This window comes from Neodiprion fabricii, chromosome 2 (assembly GCF_021155785.1).
Source record: "Neodiprion fabricii isolate iyNeoFabr1 chromosome 2, iyNeoFabr1.1, whole genome shotgun sequence".
Classification (NCBI taxonomy): Eukaryota; Metazoa; Arthropoda; class Insecta; order Hymenoptera; family Diprionidae; genus Neodiprion; species Neodiprion fabricii.
Window position 1 is genome coordinate 16659902 of NC_060240.1, and position 26534 is coordinate 16686435.

Here is a 26534-nt window from a genome sequence, read left to right on the forward strand (position 1 = left end):
TTTCTTAGAAGTAGCATCAAATACGCGTCACCCTAGATATTTGATGCGTTTTTGATCTCAAAAATAGTTTCAACTTGAGCATAACGGTTATATTATGTTTTCAACTATTCTCCGAAGCTTAAGGATGTACAAAACGTATAGTACAGTTAAGGAGAGATATTTGATATAACGAAAATTTGAAAGTGTAACTGAAGTTGATCGGACTGAATTTAGTTGAAACAATATTCCCTTCACAGCTATCCATAGTAAAATAATTTAATAATCTGATGCAATCAAAGTCATCAATACCAGTGTTATTGTAACTGAAATTTACGGTCCTTCAATTTTTGTCTGACCGTGAGTCAAATGAATATTTTTTTCAAGTAAATTCGATTCGATCAACGTCAGTTATAGTTTCAAAGCTTTCATCTCATTTTAAAATTTGTACCTGCGGGACAGAAATATTTAGATACTGACAGTCCTCGTGCCCCACGATGACATGATCTTTCGATAACTGAGGACAAGTATTCGCATCATTGGTAGCGTTCCGAGTCCTGTTCCAACCATTGGCCGCAACTGGATTAGCGAATCTAAAATGTGTAAGGTTGACATGCTGGTGTGGTGTTGAATGCTGCCCGAGCGCGGAAGATCGAGAGAGTAATGAAAAAAGCGACGCTAAAAATGTAACGGTCGAGTGAAGGCTTCCGAAATAAACAACAAAAAACCGTAGAATTATGTGAGTTTTATTAAATATCTTGACCCACTGTTGAAAAAAATACAAAAAGGTGATTTGAAAGTTTGGAAATATTTCTCAATCCTTATTAACAGTCAGAATAGATGATAAAGTATACAAGTCGGTGAAGATAAATTTCGATATTCGTAATTGCTTCTTTATACACTCTCTATAAAAGAACATTGCACATGATTAAAATTCAGCAATAGTATAACTGTCTACTTAATTATCATGAAAACATGTTTATTCGTGTAAAACACAGCAAAAAATGTTGTTTCATTTATGTAATAAAGAATGGATTTTCTCACAATAACATCATTTGCCAGGAGTACTGTTCATTTGAATTTCATAAATTAGGTTCCACTTGACAACGAAAACTATAATACAATTAATCGCTGCGTTTTTCAGATGAAACAAAATTCGACTAGCGTAAGAAAACAACTGTTTAGTCATATTGGGCTTGGAAATCAAATAAAAATCAATGCATTTCGGCAAAACGTTGAACTTGAAATTTTACAGTCGTCAAATAGTGAAATTAAATCACAATAATGAGACAAAAACCTAGCAAAAGCATGTTCGGCTACGGAAATACTCGTCTATGGTGATTATCGGGAGGGCTTCGAAATTAGTGAATGACTCCTAATATTTTACGGAAACGGATCAATAAACGGTTTCTGAATTATAGAGTTTTATTTTGGTTGCACATAAGGAACTCCGAGAAAGGACCATATATTGCTACCTCGAATGGTATTCTGTATTTTGCCCCGTAAAATGCTCTGGGAAACAGTAGCTAATGGTTCATTTTCAATCGCTGACTGGGCACAGCTTGGTCGAATTAACGAAATGTTTAGCAGAAACGGCACGAGGTAAAAAATGAAAAGACATTTTACCACGAAGCGTGAAATCATCATTAGCGCACTTTGCTTCGCCTCGACGCCGCGACGGCAGGATTTACTCCGAACAAATCCGCCGGTTACCTTTCTCTTCAAACGCACCAAATTTCAAAGTAAAGTTGTGAATGTGTTCAATGTAGGAACATTGTCTAAGTTCACTTCTCTGTTACGATTCTAGTTAAATTCCAGGATACGTCTGTTTTGAGCGATGAAAGTTTAGTTTCTGAAAGGGATCAACGAATTCAATAGAGACGTACGGTAAGTACATTTACAAAAACCCGTGAAAGTAGTACTTTTAGCGGTATTTTTCAACGCTGTACAAACCAATTCAATTATTGGAAGTATCATCAAGTATGTTAGAAATCTTTTGTCTTTAAAATTCTTTGTTGTTTTGTTCATAAAATGGTTCGTTCATTTGTTATGATACTGTTTCTTATTGCATTATTTTATTCGCTTACCAGCAATTTTTACAAATTTTTATATAAACGTTGTATGAGTTATGTCAGAGTCCTTCAAATGTTATGATTTTTTTTTTTTTTTTTGATAGAAACATACGGTCTACGAAAACAGGATGTGGTAATTTTTTATGCTTATCATTCGAGTGCAAAGTTTAATAAGTTTCGGATTTTTTCATTCAGCCGTTTCCGAGATCATCGTTGGAATAGATCGACATACAGACCGACGGAAACGTAAAGTTTTATTAAAATTAGAAAAAGTCATTTTTAACTAAAACCAATACTTTTTTTATGTGACCACAGGTAATAAGATGTAAAAAGTATTTTTAAGCGCTCGCGAGATCCAACTCGGTATCTTTACCGCAAATGGAAGTCTACGGCCTACATGGAGCGAACAATATCGAGGGCTATGAACCAGAAGGACGTAGCCCTCAGAAAACTAAGTATTCTTTCATAAGAACGTATCAACAAATTTAATATTGAAACTCCATGACACAAAAATTCATGCGTATTCTTCTAAAAGAGGGTAAGTTGAATTATTTGTAAATTAATGTTAAACCTTCCTGTCAGCAAGCGTTGTCCGTTTCTTCCATTTTCCCAACTTCATTTCCACTAAAAGTGTGAAACTAAATCTTTTTTAATAGAGTAGAAACGCCGTTTGCAGCCAGTGAAACATCTTTGGCTACCCTTGTATATTATTTTAGCTGTTTTTTTAGTACAATAAATGTATCCAATTATTGAATTCGTTGTGAAAACATACCCTTCAGATACTTCGCGTCACTCGCCTTGAAAACCACGTTTGAATAATATATGTTTGCTTGTAGGAAATGGAATTCTTCGTTATCGCAAAATTAAATAGATATGTAAATAGTTTCGTTCAATAGCTTTCAAATGATTTTTGAATGAAGTCTCTAGGATAATTATAACCGAAGATATGACCGTTTGAAGAAGAGTGGGATTTCGATTTTTGGCTCTTCTTTATAAATTTTACCCCCGTGTAACTTGGAAAATAGGGGTGAACATTTCAATTCTAAACTGTTCGAATGATTCGTTCGTTCCGTAGTACCCATTTAAAAAATTACAGTCAAATCGCAGGTGGCCAATTTTTTCCTGCAGGATCTATTCGAGAAAAGTAATTTCTGATTGTGGGATTCCTGCAAAGTAGCCATAAGCGGATAAAGAAAAATGCTCAGCCAAAGTTTGAGAGAAAAATATCCTGCTCTGAACACAAAGCTATTGCCATTACTCGGTATTCGATGTTAGGAAGACACTGGATTCTGGATGATTCGACAGGCGGAATTTTTCTTATAACTTCGAACGATCTGTTACTGGCGAGTAAGTTTGTCATACAAATCTGAAATTGTCAAACATAACAGCAAAGACCATCAACAAATGCCTCGTCAAACAATCACAAAGCATCATACAATATACAATTGTATTATTTACGGTATTGCGTCAGTCATCTGTTCTTGTATTATTATCAGTATCATTGGATGGGATACCAGCTTTTCTTGATTTCCGTTCTTTATTCCTCCCATCATTGTCGGATTAAACTGTGTTTCCGCATTTGCACAAGTCTTGCCTTCCATGAGGCTAATAACGTTACTTTACCGATGCTTGTTTAGGAAAATCGTTAGATCACACCTTCAGGATTATCTAAAATTCAGCTAGTAAATCATCACAATGAAAACATGTTCACATTTTCAAAAAACAGTCTCCTTGAAAGTCGTTCTAAAATTGTACAACGAGGTATTCCATGCTGTTTCGTTACGTTGACGTTACCAACTTCAGCCTTGTCGCCTTCCTCAATTTTTACAATTAGTCTCCTGTCACTTACTGGCACCCAATGTATCTACTAAACTACGACGAATGCTAAACACCTGTGTTCGTTTAGAATGTGGTATCCGATGGGATGAACACATTATGCCTTTTTGGTACCTGTTAGGGTACCTTAGTATTAGCGGTAGAAGCCTCTACTTTACGTTCGCCACAATCTACACTGTACTTCTTCACTCTGATCGTCCATCGTATTTGAGCGAGCTGTTACCACTTCGTGATCTTGTAGTTTACGTTTCTTATAGTTAAAAACGGGGCAGATTCGTCTTTCCAGGTGTGTGAATTTAGAGCGAACCTTACGGTCCGCCATTTTTTAATTCGACTGCAGACTTGGTTGGTGGTCAACGTAGGAACTTTCACCATCAGGAGCATACGTAATGCCTATAGGATCCCGAATGTCTGAAATTTAATGTTCTTACGAGAATATGTACTAGATGTCAAGTCTGGGCTACCGAAGAACGAGTCAGTCGTAATGAGATATAGTTATTGCTTCTATCGCTGTGGTGCACTCGGTAACAGAAAAGTACTTCATGTCGAATCGGACGATTGCTACAAAACTAAATAACAAACTTCTTGATCATTCATTTTGTTATCTTATACGAAGTTATGTTATTATTCAACATAACGTACGAGCAAAATTAGGTCCAAAAAAAAAATTGCATTTTAATAAATCCATTTATACTTTGTGACAGGCGAAAAGTATGCGTTTGAGTTTGAATTGAAGTGTATAGAAAAATTATTTGTAAATTTAAAAATTTGTAAATGGAGGAAAGGGAAAGGAAATAAAAAGAATGAATCTCTTATCTTCTTCTCACCTCTTGTCTTATACATTGTGTAAAACTTAAAGTCTTTTTGTGTGCCTGTTACCTCATAGCTCTAGAGCTACTGAACAGATTTTGATTTTTTTTCAGTGGACAAGCTACAACGTTTGGACAGGTTTCAGACTATATTTTGTTGTTACGCGATTCCAACTCGACGTCGAGCTAGCACTGCCAAAAGTTTTTTTTTTTTTTTTAAATAAGGCTCATTTAATACGGGTTTAGGGAATTTAATTAGCCTCTAATTAGCTCTCAATTGTGCAATCAATCAAAATTTGACCTGATATTGTGGGGGTTCCAGCTAGATGTACCGGGTCTAAACGTGGAAACAAGCCACCTCAACGCCTGCATGTAGACAACTAGAAATACAGTTTGCCATCTAATTGTAAGAAACGAAATTTTAACGCCCAGTTGCCTATATATAGGCGCCGAGGTGACTCCACGCTTAGACCCGGTACGTGCTCCATGTCAATAAATGCATTTCTTACTCCGAAAAATATTATCTAAGAGAACCATTTGATTACGTCGCGAACGTGATTCAAAAGTTTTGTATTTATATCAGAAAACGCATTTAATTCGTTTATGCAGCTTTTTATTATAGTAACAAATAGACCACAATTGCAATTCGAGTTGCAGTTAAGGGCGGTAAAAATTTTGATGTCGTTGACAATTGAATTTATAACCTTGGATTTCCTGTCGCTGGTTGCCGATAAGGAATCCCGTAAAAGCAGGTCATATTTCACCCATGCGTGATGGTTATTACTTTCCTCTGTGGAGTTCGCTGTGGAATAATTACTTGCAGTTAGGTTGTTCCTTCGAAGTATCCATTACATGACGAACAATAAATACTCAGCAAAACTGGGAGAATAAGACACTCTTCCCTTGGGCTCAAAGTCATCTCCGTTACGCGTTGTTCTTTACTGAGAACAAACTCGGCTGTGGCAAATTTCACAGGTGAGAATTACCATAACTTCGTACCGTTTGCTAATCGTGAATAGGTTTAGCTCACAACTTGAAACCTTTAAACATAATAGTAAAGTTCGTGAGTGACGGTTTCCTTCCAGCATAACGTCATTGACCAAGTTGTGTTGGTCATCCGTCCAGTATTGCCATTACCTTTATGAAACGAGCTTCTTTTCTTGTTACCACTCTCCATTTTTCTCGTCTAAATCAAATTTTTCTATCAAGCCTGATCCTACTCACTCCCGATTCTTCCACCTTTCGCCACTACTTGACGCTGGCACCAAATCAACTGCTTCCACACCTTAGCTGTATCTGACAACAGTCAAATTCATGATTATGAAACGTACCCGTACCATATCGAATAACCATCGCATTCTTGAAACTAGATTAATGTCTAGCAAACAAAAGCCGAAAAGATGAAATACCAGCAGTTTTGCTTCTTCACAACTTCATAGCAGCGTTTATCATACCCAATACTGGCTCAACGTCTAACTAACACTATCAACTCATGTAACTTGTTAACGTATTATGTACTTTGTTTACGAGTAGGTTATCTTACGGTCATAATTAATTATCAACCTGCCAGAGCTGAAACACAGATTTTATCCATGTTCCTCAATTTTCAGGATAAGTATTATGAAATTTTACCATCAGGTGCTAAGACCACGCGTTTATTTTTTAAAACTTGGTTATTTTTGTATTTATGTCACCTGTCATACGTTAACGTTTTAGGTATATTAACTTGACAGATGGACTGCTTATTTTATTCTTGCATCATCCGGCTGCTTGCTTTCTTCAACAGCTGGTTCAACACCAATGTAAAACATGGGCTTCAGTGTTTAAAATTCACTTTGCACCGACCTTGAAAGACTATCAGCAATATCTCTTCGCGCCAAACTTCACACCCTTTAAAATCCCCACTTGAATAATAGTATATTGTGCATCAAGGAGGCAAACTAGGTCTATGAACGCCGGGTTTGAGTTTGTGATAAATCGTAGACAAGTGCGAATGCATGAGACGAACCCCAGTATCGCAAATAAGCTAGTCGTAAAAAAATCTTGCGTCCTTGGTGTATACGATAATTTATGTAACAAAAGTATGGTTGACAATTTTTTGGGTTTTTTTTCAAACTTGTGTTTCAAAAGCGAATGCACATGCGTGAAGTATAAAATTTAGCATTTTAAAGTACTGGGACCTTTTAATGCCTTTTTCTTTACTGTCGTAGAAACGGCTGCATCAAGTATGCAATACAAACATTAAAAAATCGTTAAACATGCTTGAATTACATAAAATGATCACTTCACCTTAATTTGTGCATTTTCAAGTTATTGCTTCGAACTAATATTGTTTCTGAAACAAGATGTATCTCAACTGCTGTTGAGAATGATAAAACCGGTATGAATACATGCCTCCGAAAAGAATAACGGAATGAGTTTTCTTTACTGTCAAATTTTTGCAAGCATTCACATCTGAATTTACAGCTCAACTCGTGGTCGCCCTTTGGCCAAAACGTATTGAAATTGCATTGACTACAATGTGGCGGAAGACACATCCGATTAAGTTAATTGATAAACGTTGGCGAAACAAAATGTTTCGGGAAACCTAACTAAATAACTCCACTAAACTATACAAGGTTGATTCTGTTAGCATCGTATTCATTTAGGTTAAATATATATTCCAATAAACGAACTGTGGACACAGAGTGGGAAAACTTTTCTTTTTCTGTAAAGTAAACGAAGAAATGAGCGGAATTTTACTACATAAATTTCTCATATCTATATTGCCGTAAGTCATGGTGTCTTCCACGATAGATTGAATGATTCGTTTGTTTACTATCTAAGACTTATTAAGTTGTATTCCGTTCACAGAGTTGTACTCGTATACCTCCCCACAGCAAATATCCTTCCAAGAATCTATCACGTCAAGTGCCTTTTCATAACCCTCGGGACTTTCCATTTCCATGTGATTTTCTTTCGTCACACTTTCGAATCTTCTCCTACCCCCCTGTCCGTACAGACAGAACTACATCTGTTTTTTCACTAACACAATCTCAACTCCGTATCCCTGAAATTTTCCTTATATCCTCATGTCGAATGTACGTACTCCGTGAACAATATAAACGTATCTCAAAATACTCTCGAGTTACAATCTCAACCTAACAAGCTCTAATCATAAATCATTATGTGCATCACCTCTCATGATTTGTTTTGAATATATACCATTGTTGAACATTATCGTCGCCTATACATTTCTTTACAAAAAACTCCCAGCAATTCATCAAGTTATGTTGTAGACGTCTCGACCAAACAGGTAGTGAACTGTAATCTGATCTATTGTAGGCAAACCTCACAATGTAATATGGGAAGGTCCCCCTGACGCAGTACTACGTAGATTGATTTCTCGGTTTGGCTAGGTCACCGTTATATGTTTTAAGGTAGAAATTAAAAGCACGAAAATCAAGTTTGTATTGAATTGAAGACGCTTTGGTCGATCGATGCAATCGCTGCTGCTCCAGACGTACTTCCTTTCAGATCTGACAATAAAATTCATATGTTCTTTTAGAGAAGAATATTTTATGACCCTACGTCATGTGTTCGTGAAAAGCGGAGATTAAAGGCTTACTAAGAAGAAATTTGTTGGTTGCGGGATATCTTGAGCACCAGGGATGGAAGAATATTCTCAGTATATTGATGCTTGACATAAGTTACCCATGGGTTACGAAAGACGTCCACAACTCCACCACGATGTCCATCATTTAAAAAACTTCATCATTGATGATGTAAAGCCTCAGCAGTTAAAGCCCATGTAATGAATGAGTTTGAATCCAACACATAAAAGCGCGGATACATGGCCGCATTCCGATGCGTTGAATTTCCACAATATTTTGTACCTAAGGCTCGTACCGGGGGTACTCACTCAAGTGATTGCAATGATTTCAACTGATAACAAGCGATTTTTAACTGCTCTTCAAAGTGATTTGCCATTTCAGCAAGTGAATACCGCCACGGCTTCTACCTTCCTTCGTTCTGTGAGGTCATCCAGTATGTTCTCTATAGGATTGCGTGCGTCCTTGAATCCTGTAACGAAACTATGTTCGTCTAGTCTCTTCAGATTCCAACGCAAGCGCCCGGCGTCTTTGGACTCGACGACGACCAACACCCCTACAGAAGCGGATTTACTGACGATCACTTGCCGCATAGTCTTCTAACATCTGCCAAGCCCTATCAGTCTGCAGTAGCCTGTTCAATACAAGCATCAAGTCCAGTATCGATCCTACATATCCCGGTCACCACAACTTTGTCCTATCCCATCTATTCGCTACCGTCAAGTCGAGTCCTGCAACGATTTCCAATGTCAGACGTCTCCTCGTGTACGTTATAGACGAATCCCACTTGGCCTCTTCACATTGAAGTTCCCGATGGCGATGAGCTCGCTGGGTAACTCTGTCATTGTTAGTGCGTCTTCGAGCCTAGTAAACTTCTGATGAAATTTTAGCGCAGTGCAGTTCAGCGCAAGGTAGGCACTGGCGAAAGTGAATTCGCCCAGTTTTAATCAGATATGATTGATCCCTACTCCGTGTCCGCTTACCCTCTTTGGATCTGCACCCTGAACCCAGGTAACCGTGGTATTATTCTCATTCCGTACTGGTACTGCTCACTGATGATGAACACATCCGCGTCCTAGTGCTGCGCGATACACGAAAGTAGATCATGAGCAACCTGACACCGATGCAGGCTACCTTGGACAACGTTGAACGTTATCATTGTCGAGTCTTCGTCTTCGTCCTGCACTCTGTCAGGGCTGCCTGAGGTACCTGGCACCTGCCGGTGCCGTGGTAGTGAACCGGTATCCGTCTTCTTTACTTCTTGGCATACGAAACAGCATGGTTTTACGGCGCAGGATTTCCCAATATTTCCATCGGCCCGCACTTTCAATAAAAATAATAATAACAATAACAATGACAAAGACTATGATGATGTCATCGACAATGACAACAATAATAATAACTACTCCAGTCAGCCATACCCTTTTGGGTATGTTCAAAATCCCATTGACCCATATCTCTTACTTTTCAATTCATCTCATTTTGCATACTACCTTCATAATAAGAAATACCCAGTGTTTAACTACTTACTGTTACTATCTGTCACAGGGTGAAATTGTTCTCGTTTTAACAATATTTTTTTTTTCTCTTGACATCTGCAACTGCTGCTCCAATATTGACGCAAACTTCAGTCGTATAGAATTACGAGATCCAATGAGTTGGAGGAATTTCTTGTTACAAACATTTCGCTACATTTTTTGTCGTTTTTTGTATCGATTCATTTTAAAAAGTAAACACCTGTATTTATTGAAAATACATTACATAACTTGGCGCATCTACACAGATAAATGTCAGAAAAGATGGCGCATGAAATAGATTTGGGGTCTTCATTCACAGACGAAGAACAAAGTTAAAAGCTATAAAATGTATTTTTTCACACTTGCATACTCAATTGAACAAACATTGTCACTTACAGTGACATTATATTTCCAAGTGTTTCAAGTATTTAATTTTATCAAACGACTATACTTGTAATGTTGGATAAGATGTTCTTTCCGTATTGAATGATGTTCTCCCAGACCCAATGTACATAATCTACTGCAATATTATCACTATCAAGAAATTTCTCAAACTTAGCAGCGAGAACAACAGATCACGCATATGAAAAACGTTTCGTAATGACACAAAAAATATGCAAGGATTCGGTATCAGGAATAATAGACCAAATGCAACGTACAGAGAAAAGAGACCACTTTCAAGATGAATAGACTAAGCCATAAAAACATTGTAAAGATGCTTTGACCGTTGGCTTGCAATATTGACAGGATACTACTTGTTCTCTGGGGTAGTCTTTCTAGTAAGCACTTGCCCGTAAGCCTGTTTGTATTAAGAATGCCGTTGATATTATTTAGGTATAGGAATAACATAAAAAGAACGCGTGGTTCTCAAAAACGGGGGTAACAGTTAATAAAGGCCATACGCATGCAATGCATACGGATATTTAGAGTAAAATGTAAGAACGACTTAAAATGAAATTATAAAGGCTGGAAATATATAAAAAGAGTATATCAATCTATGAAATGAAGTAGGTGACACAAAATAAGTATGCGATGTATCCAAGCGTGATTCTCAACAATTAGATTGTCTTCGATTTTCTAAAAATTTAGAGTGCCAATAGTAATATGTATAAATCTTGTAAAATTCGAAGAATTACGAAAATTATATTAGTGCGAAGAGCTCAGCGCACAACTGTGTGGCAGTAGCTGATATTTCTTAGATTCGCGATTGATCTTTTGTTGCCCAGCAGGTACACAGCGTTGAACCTTTTGAAATCGAAATTTCCGGAAATGATTTTTCTTTGTGCCCAATTTGCGGTCGTAACGAATTTTTCAAAAATAAAATTGAATCGGTGTGTCATCGACTGTGAAGTAGTGAGTTTGATTTTATGCTTGTCAGTTTTGGAAGATTTTGGAACAAGATCCGCAAATCCCGACGAAAAAAATTAAAACTCCCACTAGATCACCATGAATATAAAAGAGATGATGGTACCAGAAGTTTATTTGCGAAAACATTGCAAAGAACAAGGATTTTAGATACAAGCATAAACAATACCATCGTTTACATTTTATTAAATTATGCGACGTTCTCCTCGTTTGTCAGTGAATACGTAATATATAAAAATTGTTGACAACAAATTAAATTTGCAAAATCCTTTACTCACGGTCTCAGGTTCAGAGTGAAAATTGAATAACCTTGCTGCATACCTCAAATTGTACTCTCTTATCGATATCCGAATGAAATGCGCTAGAAGACTTTGTGGGCTTATAGATCTAGTACCGCCAGTCAAGCAGACTAGCTACGATGCGATTGTCGAATACATTTTGATTGATTCAGAAGCATCACCTGATATGATTTTGAGGAAAAGTGTACAAGAAGAAATAGAAACGACGAAAGAAGCAACAAATCAGACCAATGAGAGACCAACCGTTTTTGGAGATAGCACCTTGTACAAATTAGATTCCAATTCGTTGTTGGGATTATCATGTGTTATTGAACATTATACTGACAAGGTGCTTAATGTTATTGTCAAATACAAACTCTGCAACGCTTGTGGAATTTGTGAAAAATAAGGACGATACTGTCGAGTGTGCAAAGTGGATCGCTGATCATATCAACAAGTGTAATGTAAACTACGATAATTCACGAGGTCGATGCTCTGTGCGAAATATTTGCACGATCACATGAAAAATATGAAAGCAATGTATGTCAATTGCATAGACACTGGAACATTCCAAAACTTATAAAGGCTTGGATGATAGTGAGCCTTATGGAAATGCAGAAATTATAAAAAAGTGTGTTGGATATGTCCCAAAATGCATGAGGACGAGGCTTAAGAATTGCAAGAACAATACGAAATGACTTGGAGACAAAGAATAGTTGACCGACAATTTAATTCAAAAAATCACCATTTGTTGTGTCTGTGCAAACAATGAAATCAGGTACTAATGGCCACATTTTACCACATCACTTAAGAGTGTTTTTTTTTTTTTAAAGAAAATGAAAACACGTCGAGCAATTTGAGTTTCAGGGCTCGAATCAATAAACAAGTCTTCAAGATTGTGACAAAATTTCAAGTCGATCGGATAAATATTGACCGAGGAATCTGCGCAACTGTATTGCAAACCTGGTCGTTCGATACTTATACGAAGCGTTGAGTAAAAAAACAACCTAACTCGGATTAAGTTGTTTTTCCGTAAATCGCTGTTACGGAATCAGCAAACCCTAATTAGTCATTACACAACTTGAAACTAATATAAAAATTATTATCGTTCACTTGAATCACATGATACCAGAGTAGACGCATGAAGAAACGTCGCACGCGCAGCTCCCGCCCTTCGCTTTCACTCAGCTGTGCAGCATGCAGTGAGTAGCCGGCAAATTAGTGCGCTATTATTTTGATAGTTACTGCTGAATAAATTATTAAAATATAAATAAAAATGGATCAGTCCACCACGGAAACCAATTATATCAGTATAAATTATTAAACAATGTTTAAAACGTAAAATTATTGAAAAAATATACCTATATCTCGTTTCGTTTATTTTCAATTATTTAGATATTTTGTTTATTTATTTATTTATTTTTTTTTACCATTTTTTCTACAGGATTTCACTTTTTAATAGTAATGCTTTACGTGTATAAAAGGATTTATTTGAAAATTATCTTTTTATCAATTGACTAACAGTTTGAAATTTTTGAATCGATTTATCTTAAAACCTAGGTGAACCTAGCACCCGACTTAAAAAAACTCAACCATTTTTTGTTGATTCTTGTAGGTTTTTGTAGGTAGTTGTTTGTAGGAACAATGATTTCGTTTGTAGTAGTGCCAAAAAAAATATATAAGGGGTTGAAAAAATGTCAGCACCCCATTTTCAAAAAAAATCGAATTTGTTGGTAGATTTCCGTACAGAATCGTTTGTAGTTGATGGTAGTGAAGATATTTTCGATTGTAGTAAAAAGGAAATTTCTGTGACTCTGCTGTCTACTAATGTTTCGGAATCTTTTGTAGTTGTTTGTAGCACAATTTCTTTCGTTTAAAATTCCTCCAAAATTTAATAGAAACGTTCTACTCGCTTCGGAAATGTTTGAAGTTGTTTGTAGTACCATTTTTTTCGTTTGTAGTTCCTGAAAAATTTACAACAAACATGCTACTCGCTTCAAAATCGTTTCTAATCGATTGTAGTACCGATTTTTTCGTTTGTAGTTCCTTGGGAATTTACTACAAACGTCCGACTCGCTTCAGTATCGTTTTTAATTGATTGTAGCACAATTTTTTTCGCTTTCAATAACTTTGTTTTGTTTTTTTCTTTTGTAGTAACTTCGTTCCGTTTGTCGTCATTTGTGGTAGTGTTGATTCCGTTTGTAGCTGTTTATAATAGAATTTGTTTGCTTCTAATAGTATTGAATCAGTAGGTAGTCCTTGGACAGTATTAGTAGGTTTATATTGTATACGCCGTTAAGAAAATGTATTTGAAATAAGTATTTGGTTACTCGAGTATATCCAGTAATCCGCGTATTAGCGTGAAATAAATCAGATTTGATCTATTTTGCCGAAATAAATCGTCTTTGATCGCAATGAATTTATTTGAATTAAATCTGATTTATCTCATTACAATACGCGAATTACTGAATAATACTCAAGTAGCCAATTACTCGTTTCAAATACATTTCTTTAACGGCGTATACAATATAAACGTACTAATACTGTCCAAGGACTACCCACTGATTCAATACTATTAGAAACAAACAAGTTCCATTATAAACAGCTACAAACGGATTCAACACTACTACAAATGACGACAAACGAAACGAAGTTACTACAAACGAAAGAAACATAACAAAGTTATTGAAAGCAAAAAAAATGGTACTACAATCAACTACAAACGATTCTGAAGCGAGTCGGACGATTTTAGTAAATTTTGGAGGAACTACAAACGAAAAAATCGGTACTACAAACGACTAAAAACGATTCTGAAGCGAGTCGGACGTTTGTAGTAAATTTTGCAGGAACTACAAACGAAAAAAATGGTACTACAAACATCTACGAACGATTCTGAAGCGAGTCGGACGTTTGTAGTAAGCTTTGGAGGAATTTTAAACGAAAGAAATTGTACTACAAACAATTTTTTCAACCCCTTGTATTTTTTTTGGCACTACTACAAACGATATCATTCTTACTCCAAACAACTACCTACAAAAACCTACAAGAATCAACAAACAATAGTTGGGTTTTTTCAAGTCGGGTGCTAGGTTCACATAGGTTATCTCAAAACACTATTTTCCAAATTAGGTTGTCATTTCACCCAACGCTTCATATGCGTCATGCTGCCATTGTGTTATTATTTCAGTGGACAAATTCTGGAAAGTTTTTGAAACTACAAATTTCAAGTCCTTAGCCTCAAATTGCTTTGAGGGTTTTCATTTTCTTTAAGAAAAAACTCTTCAAAATAGGTATGTCTTCAGACTGTCCGAGCTGTACGTTAACAGTCGAGCAGCTGCAGCACGATGGTTTCTCTCCAAGAAGTGATTCATGGTGCACATGGCAGAAAGCAAAAGATTGGAACATATTGAATAGTCATCACCATGAAGCAACTCTTCATCAAGATATTGCTAAACCTACCAAACCGATTTTCGAAGATCTAATGTTCCCATAATTTATCGCAACGCTGCGTTGGAGGATTTGCCCCCAATATGCAAACGAAGGTTAAAATAACATCATTTGGCAGATAGTACGGAGATCAGATCACAGTGGCACAGCACAGTATTCTCACATTGAACAAAAAGGTTTCTGGATATTTTTGTTCCGCATTGCTTGTAGAATTGCGATCATCGCGGCATTTTTACATGGGTGATGCGTAGACTTTGATGATAGACGGAAAGAGTGCAATTTTCAGTAGCATCTTCTCAAAGAAATGCCGCGCTAGTGAATTGTGATATTGGTTTCTGCCTCTAGCGTACTCCTTTCCAAGTCAGCCCAAAATTGCATCCGCTCTCTTAGGGAGAAATATTGGACTTCTAGTACGATTTCGGATTTGTTTCCTATCTGAAGGAGATTATCCTTTTCCGAGTACGGCTCCCATGTTGTGTTTCCGCGAAAAAACTGTGTTGAAGGTTTACTGAAAATGCACGCATTAATTGTGAATAGTATGTATCATCAGGTATTCTAATACTTGAAAAAAAACTTACCCGTGAATCGCAAAAGATGTCCACAATTGCACCATAATTTCCCTCATTTGTAGATCTTTTTCATTTGGGGTTTTGTTGAGAGCTACGGTGAGATTGTAGTCTACGTATGGAAAAAAGTAAACAAGATCATCCGCGTGTGATATGCCGTAGTCCTTCAAAGATTTACCGCAAGTGTAAGTGCTACTCCACGTGCCCCGATATTTGAAGGCGTAGAAATATTGAGGATTCGCTGCCGCTGCAAACTGGTATAAGAGGGCGGAATACACCGGATATTTGAACGCAGTATCGCCGACGAGTAACGTCAAGTTAGTCAGGAACTGCAATAGAAGGGATTCATAGATAGTGCATCACCGAAACATTCAATTTTTTAGGTGTCACGATACGAATAATTACAATACATTTTAGGTCAACGATCACCAAAAATGATACAACAAGAATGTTTTTCACCCAGAAGCATTACATACTGCCTGTAATTTTTTGTGAAAACATCTGAATTCAATAAATTTCTGCTGAAAGACGCTACTGGAATACAATTTTCAATTAAGAGACTAATAAGAATAAGTGACTTGCGCGTAGAGAGTCGATTTCACATGCTATATGCTGAAATCGATAAATATCTGTCAAATATGGTGGTAAATTTCGCGATCAGTTTTCAGCTGTTTAGATTTTTCTGCAATATTATATGGTTAAGATTCAAAATATAAGTTGAATGAACAACGTCGGAAATATGAAACCTAACCACTGAAACTCTTTGGAAACATTCATGACTTCCAACCCTCCTATACAGTGGGTATGTATACAGTAAGAAAACTTATTATATTCGAATCGTCAAGTTTGAATATCTTTTTACTCACCTCACTTCTATTCATTGTTTCAATGTTTTTGAAATAGTACGACTTGGCCGCCTTGACCCAAGCGGCTCCAGAGTCCGGTAGATACGACCAGTACATTAAAATCGGCAGCAAATAATCAAAGTTTTCCAGAAATTCTTCAAACCATTCCTCTATTTCATAGAACACTGGTGTAACGAGTAAAATGATTGAATAATTAAACAAATGCGAGAGTCAAAAAACATAATTATAACAGAGCGAGAACCTTACAAATTTTCAAAGCCTCAAAATCATGCCTCAACTCTCTGTTTGTCTGATTTTTGAATAATGTGTATCATCGGCCGTACAGGATCCGACAATGTGACGCCACTTTTTAATTTCCATCAACTATGTTGACGTAAGAGAAGTATTGGTTTCGGTCCAAAATAACTTTCTGCAACTTGAACGGATCTCTACATTTCTGGGCCTTTAGTATCGGAAAAATAAGTTGTTTGACAGTTGTTGCATGTCGGTCTGTCTCGAGAAAATTCAACGATCATCTCAAAAATGATTTCACCAGAGAATTTGTAATTTACAGGCCTTTGACTTGAAATGATGGGCATCGAAATTGTCGTATCTTGTTCTCTTTCTTTCACAGGCTGTGTTCAAATCGTCACGTCGCAAAACCACGTGACAAATAAGGTGAGTCGTCAACGCGTGGTCGAATATGCTCTAATGAATCTGAATTCAAAATTCAGTTCATAGAACGTTTGAATTCAATTACCATAAATCGAATTGAATGCTTTAATATCACACAATTTCATGAGAAATGAAGAAATCATTTCACTCTGAGGAGTAATATCTAACAAAAAAATGTTAATCATACGTAATGGTACGTCTAATGATTGAATCGGTTTTTCGAGGTAATAAAAGGTACCGTAAAAAATGCAGTATTGGCCCGCAGCAGTCAACCCCTCATTAGCCTGTACCCTTCAATAGTCAACGAATTTCCCATCAAGAGACCCCGAAATAAGCCATTGATGTTCTCTTTCCATAGTACAGATCCTCCCGAGACTCTGCATAGTCACGCCTCTAGAAACATGCGCACAACTGGGTTTCGTAGCAGTCACACTTTCCATCGAATGAAATATATAGGGAAATTGCTCAAGGTCTGATTACAACATCATTTATTCTAAGAGTACAATGAGAAAATCTCATCGAAATAAGTAGTTTTTCAACGTAAAATCACAATTATACAATCACCTTAGAGTTGGAAATCACACATTCAGTTATATCGATTGGGTCAAATTGAATGAAACTTTTTTCGTCCGATAAGGAGGTCTCAAATTTTGTAAATAAATTGTAAGCGAGTAAATATCGTTTCCAATAACTGCACGCATTCCAAAAGCACTTGTTCTCTATAGATTTTTGTCATCTTAACAATTAGTCCCTGGTCTAACGGTTGTAAACAGGTAAGTGACGTTACGTTATGCCGCAAGAACATAATTTGGCAAGCATCGTCAATGCTGTTCAAGACGTCGATTGGTGAATGAGAGGGAGCATTGTCGAGGAGAAGAAGGCATCTTACAGGTGATCCATGTTTCTCTTTTACGTTGGGCAGAAAAACCTCTCTATACCACTCTTGGATAAGATCTCGGTCCATCCAGGCATTTCTTTGATCCTTATAAATCACACATAGATGTGTAACGTTTTTGAAGCACCGAGGTTTTTTTAGATCTATCAATGAATAAAAGAGGAATTTTATGGGATCCACTTTCATCGGTGCGTACCATTATAGTAACATGATCCTTTATCACTGTACACCCTGGAGCAAATTTCTCAAATTTTCCTACCAATGTCTGAGTTGGTAAGGTGTTCTATCAAAAACCAGTCTCATCTGCGTTGTAGACGTTTTCAAAGCGATACCCGTTTTCTTGTAGAAATGTAAAAAGAGTCTCAACAAACTCCTGTGTGTCATCCCACACGATACTTTAGTGGAGTAAGGGTATTGATTGGAAATTGAGTGTTGAGTCGATTTTTGGAATACCTAACTATATATGTATTTAGAAGTTGAATACACGAAATATGGTTACAAGATTGCGAGTAGTATTATTCATAGTAGTTTATGAATTTGAATCATCATAGTAGCGATGTAGATATCGTCTATCAGATTATTTGTTGAATTCTTCAAAGTTCGGAATAGATATTCATTAGAGAGATTGATAATGCGTTGACTTTATAGTTAGTGAGATTTAGGTATTTGGTTGATCCCTGAAATTGTTGGGTACTTGTTGGTTCGAGGACTTGACGAGTACTGACATTGCAGTGATTATCAAAGAAAGAATTTGAGATTTTTCTGAACTTATAGGGTGTAGCAGTTTACTGATTGGTCGATTTTTCATATTAGTGAGAATTTAGAATTGGTTGTAGAAGTGGAAATTTTGTACATAGGCGGGAAGTTAAAGCATGCAGGTATGTCTTGAGGTTAAACAATTCGCGATCCTTCTTTCACGTACCTACTGTCCAAGCAGACAAGTGTCCACATCTGGCAGCCAACTGAGTATTGCGAATGGACAAAACCCATGGATGATAAGGAAGAAAAAAACCCGCGCTGGAAGTCACGTACGACCCTTAGACTATTTATTAATCGCTAGATAGTATTTTATTATTCAGGTTTGTAGTCCCCCTGTAGTATTAACTATATGAATGACATTGTGTTGATACACTACATCCTGACCGCTGACAGATTCAGCCGATAGGCGCTCCTCTTGCATCGTGGGGCTACGAATGCCATGGCGTTTCTTAAAGTGATCAAAGCAGCCTTAAACTTCGATTCTGCAGCAAAAATTTGTTGGTGGTATATTAAAGCTTTCTCGGGTCGAATCGCCTGTGTGAGAGGTTTGTCTGCGGTGCTCTGTTGCACAAACGATTTGTAAATTGCTTTTCCAATACCACTTTCTTCGACGTTTGTAATTTTCTTCTTCTTCGTACTTACATACAGGTCTTTAAGTATACTGAGTTGTGTTTTCTTCATTTTGATTAATTGTTGTTAGAGTCTATCTGTCGATGCCATAATCATGCGTAAGCCTAAGGCCTGACTCACGGTTTTCGAACCAATTGATAATAATTGTTACTTTCTCATCGATGGTCAGTCTTTTTCTGTTATTTCATCTTGCCTCGCTTATTCTGCAAATGACAAAAAAACATTCGTTAGAAAAATTAATAAACGCCCGTATGAAGTTTTTGATGAACTGGAACTGTAATTTTAAACGGAAAGTGTAGAAACGTATATTTAAAGTCTTTAATCAAAGTGTTTATCTGGGTTAAGCGAAGAAGATACAGTCGATAAATGAGTGTGGGAGAGAGGCGTGTGCTCATACCACATATATGAACAATAATTCATAAAATAATTATATTCATGAAAATTTCATTCTTCTTCCAGGACTCGTAGTTCGAGAATAAATGGCAAGGAGAGGTTAAATTAGCTGGGGTTCAATGTCCTGTAGATTATAAAATACTTTTGATATTTTCCTAAAACCTTGGACGGAATCACCGTTTAGTATAAGAACAAAAAAGAAGAATTGATCAACTTACCTTCAATCATTCATATTCCACGATTGTCCGTTTTTTATTTTCATTCAACCACTGTCTACAGTAAGTATGTGAATATGTTTGTTCCCAAATCGACTATAATGTACACTTTCCTTGTGTAATACCCAGTGGGTACTTCGCCTCTTACACCCCCACCATAGCCTGTGGTTCTGGACCCACTCCCGCCAACCTACATACATACGCTACTTGTATGCATTTTTTACCATTTATTCTTTCATTCTCTCCGTTCTGAATTCTACACACAATAATGCGAAAAAAAAATCTAGATCTCGCTTCGCTCAGGTAGTAAATCAAACTGCGGGAATAATCTTCGACTTTTTTCCCTTGTTGCATAATGTACTTATATATTCAGCATAATTTGATGTTTGGGTTTTGCCGGTAGTGCCGCATACACGTTCTACGAGAATGTGTATACGAGTGAAATCCGTCTATCGGGGTGGGAATGCGGAATATTAAGGGACTTGAAAGCTCCGATGGGTTGACTAATGTGGGAAATTACTGTACTGTTTTTACGGCTTGTTTTCTGTCATTTTGTTGACTTTCTGGAATATCTATCAAAATCAACCATTTTCACCTTGCTATACTCATGATTCACAGTCGAATGATCAATTCCAAGTAATTTGCATTCACTTGCCTATAGTAGTCCCTAAACCTTCGTCTTCAACGAGACCCATGATACAAGGTACATCACGAATCTGACCAGCTCTCATTATATTTGTAGGGCTGGTTGTTATAAAAGCCCCCTTGATGTCTGGCTCATCAGTACAAGCCCATGTGCTAAATGGTTCGTATTGCCACACGTAAAACTGTTTGAATACGCCTACAACATCCAAGAAGTTCTTTTTCCGCAAACAGCTGACAAGGGAATCCGAAGTTTCATTTGAACAGCCAATGTAATTGCCAAGTTCGAATGCGCGCTTTGCGTAGGCAGCCCTGGGTCTGTAGACCCATTGCGGAGAGCCAGCTCCGCTTTGCATAATGAACTTATGGAAGAGTCCTGTAATGTCATGAATTGATTACGCCATATTTCAGCATTTGGTTTTAACTGTTTTCATTAACTCATCGTTGGAAAAACAATTTTTGAGTACGTCGTACTCGATGTAAAGATAGAATACGTCCTTCCGATTATTGTAAATGTGATATCAGTCATCCCGTTGAAAGATTTTGTTATTCATCAATCAAGTCTGTTGAAGATTACCTCTAGCCTTGGTTGGGTAGAATGTAAATTTAATCTTACCAATTGTCAGTTTCGAAAGCGTCAGAAGGTGAACGCAAGCGCTCCCTGAGCTGTGGCCGAATAACGTCACTCGATCAGGGTCACCGTGAAAGTGTCTGATGTTACGCTGCACCCATTCCAGCGCAAGGACCTGATCTTTCAGGCCCCAGTTTCCGGAAGCCACTTCGTCGCCAGTGCTCAAGAACCCCAGAACACCCAGACGATAGTTGAAGGTGACGAGAACTACATCTTGGTTCAAAAGGTACGCCGGACTGTAGACGGATGATTTGATAGACCCTGTCATGAACCTCCCACCGAATACATATGCCATTACCGGAAATAGCGAGGAGTTCTTACGGTTGCTTATCTGTATGTATAAGATCCGAATTCAAATCCAGTTACGTTTGCTTTACGAGACTTTTGATTTTGAACTCGTGGTTCTATTTTCGCACAACAAGTGGCTTGCATGCAAATAAGTGAGCCTTACTAAACATAAAAAATTACCTGCGGCGTATACACGTTCAGGTTTAAACAGTCTTCGTCCCCAACAAAACTGACATAGTCTATGTTACTTAGTTGGGGGCACATGTTTCCGTCGGCAGTAGCGTTTCGGATTCCCTTCCAACCACCCGCCGGCACGGGATTGGCGAATCTACGACACAAAAAGAACTTTTGTAATCGGATTCACGCCAAGAGTTCTTCTTTAGTCGATAGATTTCAATCAAAGGTATGTTTGTTCATCGCAAGACCTTGCCATTTGAAATGTTGATATTATATATTCGTTATAGGTATTCATTTACCGATAGAATTTTTAACGCGTAATTAGCGGGTTTAACATTCGGTCTTATAGTCGGTTACTCGAAGCGGCACCTTGCGTACCTTTGTATCAAGATTCGTAGCAGACCTGTCGTGAACCCAATAAAATCGTGCAACGCTGGTCCTTTGAATGAGTTTCTGTTTTTAACCATCTGATCCATTTTAACAAACAAACCGGTCCACTCATTGGAAATGAAGGAACATATAGTCTCACTTGGTTCGACTGACAAACGTCAGATAAGATTACATAAATACAGAGTTAGATATGTCAGTATTGTATAGACATTGTGAGTGTCATGTCACGCACTTACAGAAATAGAAGAAACTGCATAATTTGTTTATTGAAGTATATATGCTTCTTTTCATAACTTTATTCTTTACACAAACACTGTGTTTTTAATTGCACGCGAGTGTTAAATAACATTTATGTAATTATAATCATCACAGTGTTTTCGAAAGTATACAGACTCAATTGAATAGTCGAAAGCTAGTAATAGAAAAGTAAAAAACGATGAGAAACGGCCAAAAAATAATTCTCGAAATGATGATCTTGCTATAAATCAAAAATACCCTCAATCAACTGTTCTCAGTACAGTGAAACTTGCCAATACCGGACATCTTCGGGACTAAAAATATTGTCTATTACTGAATAGTGTGTGCTATTCAGAACAATATTAACGTCTGAATTATACTTCTGGGGACGTTTAGAGTGTCCGTTGTAAAGAGGAATCCGTTGTTGGGAGTCGTCCGTCAAGAGAAGTTTCACGCCCCAAGTGCACGTATGTACGTATGTATATATATACGTATATGATCAATTTCTTTGCTCTACGATATCTCGAAAACGAGTTACCGGATTCCAATAATTTTGGATTCATTGAGGCGGCTTTTCTAAACTTTTCTAAACTCAGAACTGCTAAGATTTTGGTTTATATCGGTTCGGTACTTTTTCAATTATTTCAGTAACGGAGTTCCAAAACATCAAATAAAAATGATGATATCTTGAGGGTGAGTGAATGAAATTGAATGGAAATTGGTATCGTGAGATTTTTTGGGTCACTTATCACGAATCTGAGGCCAGATTTGCAAAATTCAAATTTCGTGACTTCAATAATCTGAAATAAAACGAAAATCATTTGAATATCGATGAAAATCGGTACTCGTCCATTTGTTAGGTGACTGATCACGAATCTAAAGTCGGATTGCGAAATCCAAAATAGCAATTCAATATGGCGGGAAAAAATCTATACCCAAATTCCGATATTGACAGAAATTGGTGAGCGGAGGTTTTTGGTTCACCGATAACGAATCTAAGGCCAGACTTCCAACCTTTGTAATGGTGGATCCATTACAGTGAATCAAAATTTCAAAAATTGTCATATTTTCACGTAATATAGTATCCGAGAACTTAAGAAGCGTTGATAACGAATCTGAATTTGTATTACACAATTCAATTTGGATATTATTCTTTTTTTTTTCATTACAAACTCGAAGCTACAGTGTGAGAACGGGTAGTTCGAGGGTTGGCTCATAGCCAGTCCAGAACTTCTGTTGTATGAATAAAGATTTGAAATCAAGATATCGCGATATCAAAATTTCTTCTCAAAATGAAATAAAAAAGAAATTAGCAAAATTCATTCGAATTTTGTCACACGAGAGTGTATGTAGCCTTTAGATCTTTTGACAATATTTTCATACATCTCTTATTGTTAGACACATTCGGCCAATTACAATAAATTATGAACCGTGTTATTCCTAAACTAATTGTTTATGAATCTTTCACTATGCATTCTCTTCAATGCTCGGTTTATAGATGTTTTCATCAAAAGTTTTTATTTTATTTGTTTTTTCTTGGATATTGTTTTTCATTCGAAACTATAAAACGAACACATGTTATTATTTTGCCGAATGCAATCTTTTTGTTAATGGAACGTTCTACCCATGCCAAGTTCCCATATTTGTAGCTAGTTGAAAGTACCACATTAGGTGCATTTACAGATAAAAAAAATCATAGAATCGGTAAACACTAAATTTATTTACTTCACTTACCTCTTATTTCCTACCGGTGGTTGAGCATAAGGAATTCCCAGAAAGGCCGACACCTTTCGGCCATGGGTGGTGGTCATAATTTTTCCCCGCAGATTCCCCTGGGAAAAAGTCACTTCCGGTTCAGTAGTTTCATCAAGGTAACCGAAACTTGACGAGAAAAAAATGCTTAGCAATAGTGAGAGAAAAAGACACTCGGCCCCTGAATATGAAGCCATTGTTGTCAAACGATGTTGTCCGATGAGAACAAACTCCACTCTGGCGAATCTTGTTGGTGGGATTTTTTTACGGCATCGAACCGTTTGTCTATCGCGAACGAGTACGACATGCCAATCGTGAAACATGATATTCAAACTGTCCAACGACCGTCGCGCAAACAGAATAACATACCACCACCGTAATGATCAAGAGTATTATGAATATATTTGTGTCGATCATTTGTCTCTGTATCACTCGGAGATGCAATGCATCAAACCACTTTAGTTTCTGATACTCACTCCTCATTTCACGTTTCAAACTTGATACCGACAATAACTGCACATACTCGAGTCCGATAGAGCCAACAAAATTTTCACTTGTTTGGTATCATCCAGCCCTTTAAACACTAAAGTAGTTTAAAGAAACTTTGTTGTTGATTCTCCCAAAACTTATCACTGCCAGGAAGATTCTTAATCGCCGGATCACTGTGAAATTCTACTCATTGAGAAACCGCCTTGAAACTCTCAGACGCAGTATATGTGGATCCAAATTTGTAAGTAAGTATGCATTTCTTTTTCTACCAGTTCGGTCTCAGATACGTTATATTGAATAAATATGAAGTGAATGCATTACAGAATAACAATAATTGGAGCGACAAAAATATCCTTGTCGAAATCAGCATTCCCTGTTACCTGAGAACTAGTGTAGTATAATATCACCTATTGTTTGCTGATCTAGTTATTAAATCGACGACGAATAAATTCATTTTGCAATTCCAATAACTCTCCCAAAATAATTTATCATCAGTGCATGTCCTCAAGTACCTAGAAAATCAATGAATTAGTTTAACCTTTCTCAGTTCTTTCAGATCGCATAAACTAAATAGAACTCTCACAATTAGGTAACCTATCTGTATCATGTGTATTATACATATTATTATATAATATATGAGATTATATTGTATGGTAAATGCATTATACATCATTTATCTATCAATTAGTGATCAGGTTACCGGTTTCCCAATTGTTACCAGAAATATCATCGCTACGATGTTCAATTTACCGAATAGAGCGGTATTGCTATCTGATGAAGTCTTTCATGACAATAAACTGAAATTAGTACATCCCGTCCTGAGTATCAATAATTACCCGGATTTCTTCATTTCAAATCATATGTACCGGACTCTGAGAAAAGAGTCTTGTTATAATAAATAAATATATTCCGTCGACCATGTTCAGGGAGCAATTTTTAACTGTTAAAAAACTTATTAACGTGTAATGAACATATGTGCCGTTACAACTACAATCGAAATTTTATAGTATTTGAGTTGAATATAATATTCACCTCTCACTAACATATGTCTATTATTGAAAAGATACTCTAAAATTGTGGCTGATAACGCAAGAATTGATTCAAATTTTTTTTTCTTTTATCAAAAAATTAGCAATAATTGTAAAAGATTTCACTCCATGTTATCCCACATGAAGACTTATTAACAGATAACAAATCTTATTTGAGGATTCAAGTTCATAAACTCACCAATCGCACGTTCCAAGCACGTTCTTTGTATTTTGAACGCAGTTCATCGGCCGAGCGATTGATTTATAATAAAAACCAGTGTGACAATGCAACGGTAATGTTATGGAGCTGATGTTACAACTTGGGGCATATCCGAACTTCTTCCAACACTTGAGTGTTAGTGCTCTGATATAGAAAGTGTTTTGAAGTGTTTGTAAGCAAATATGCCTAGTAAACCAGAGTGCTGTGTTTCAATTGTTCCGACGCAACGTAACATCTTTGTGGCATTGGTTTCCAAAAAATGAATATGATGTGTCTCTTATGTAAAAACATCGAGCTCGACACCCGAGATTTATCGAAATTAGCGACGAACTTTGTGAAGTATTCGTGACCAGGAGGTTGATTGAAGAAGAAAGTTTAGTCAAAAATTCCGGTCAGGTATAGAGTTTTAATTGTTGGGAAAACGCAACATGTTTGAACGTTTTCGACGTTTCGGCCGGGCCCTGCCGACCATCCTCGGGAAATTTTGACGACCTGTTCCTGCTGAGATGTTCTTAGTTCAGCATTTTGGACGGAAGTGAAGACGAACGTATTATTTTTAAGACATCATACATATGCTAGTCCAATTAAAACATCTATTTGATTACCCTTCTTTTATTAGTAATTTTGTAATACGTGAAAAAGTATTCCGTACTCTCAATTTGAATTTCCCGCTACCAATTTCTTACTAGCCTCTTTAATACTGATTGCAACCACGGTAAGGTAAGTGGCACTGACTGCAGGAAGACTTGTCCCCACCTCGGAGCACTGCAAATACGCTGATGATTGTTTCTATTGTAGGGTGCGTACCCCCG

At 36.9% G+C, this 26534-nt stretch overlaps 2 protein-coding genes and 1 long non-coding RNA gene across 3 annotated transcripts in view; 1 reads left to right on the plus strand and 2 right to left on the minus strand.

Annotated features, from left to right (window-relative positions):
- The window catches only part of LOC124176644 (flotillin-2), a 478641-nt gene that overhangs the window by 260014 nt on the left and 192093 nt on the right, over positions 1-26534 (plus strand). The window lies entirely within an intron of this gene.
- On the minus strand, positions 5021-9921 carry LOC124176650. Its single transcript, XR_006869426.1, has 3 exons — positions 9814-9921; positions 8301-9606; positions 5021-8211 (listed from the first exon to the last, which is right to left on the minus strand). It is a non-coding gene; the product is annotated as an uncharacterized LOC124176650 (long non-coding RNA).
- On the minus strand, positions 12860-24080 carry LOC124176642 (juvenile hormone esterase-like). Its single transcript, XM_046558206.1, has 7 exons — positions 23968-24080; positions 21610-21757; positions 21127-21472; positions 20524-20886; positions 16323-16486; positions 15469-15785; positions 12860-15398 (listed from the first exon to the last, which is right to left on the minus strand). Exons 1-7 carry the CDS (start codon positions 24042-24044, stop codon positions 15203-15205), a joined length of 1611 nt encoding a protein of 536 aa, XP_046414162.1. The 5' UTR covers positions 24045-24080; the 3' UTR covers positions 12860-15202.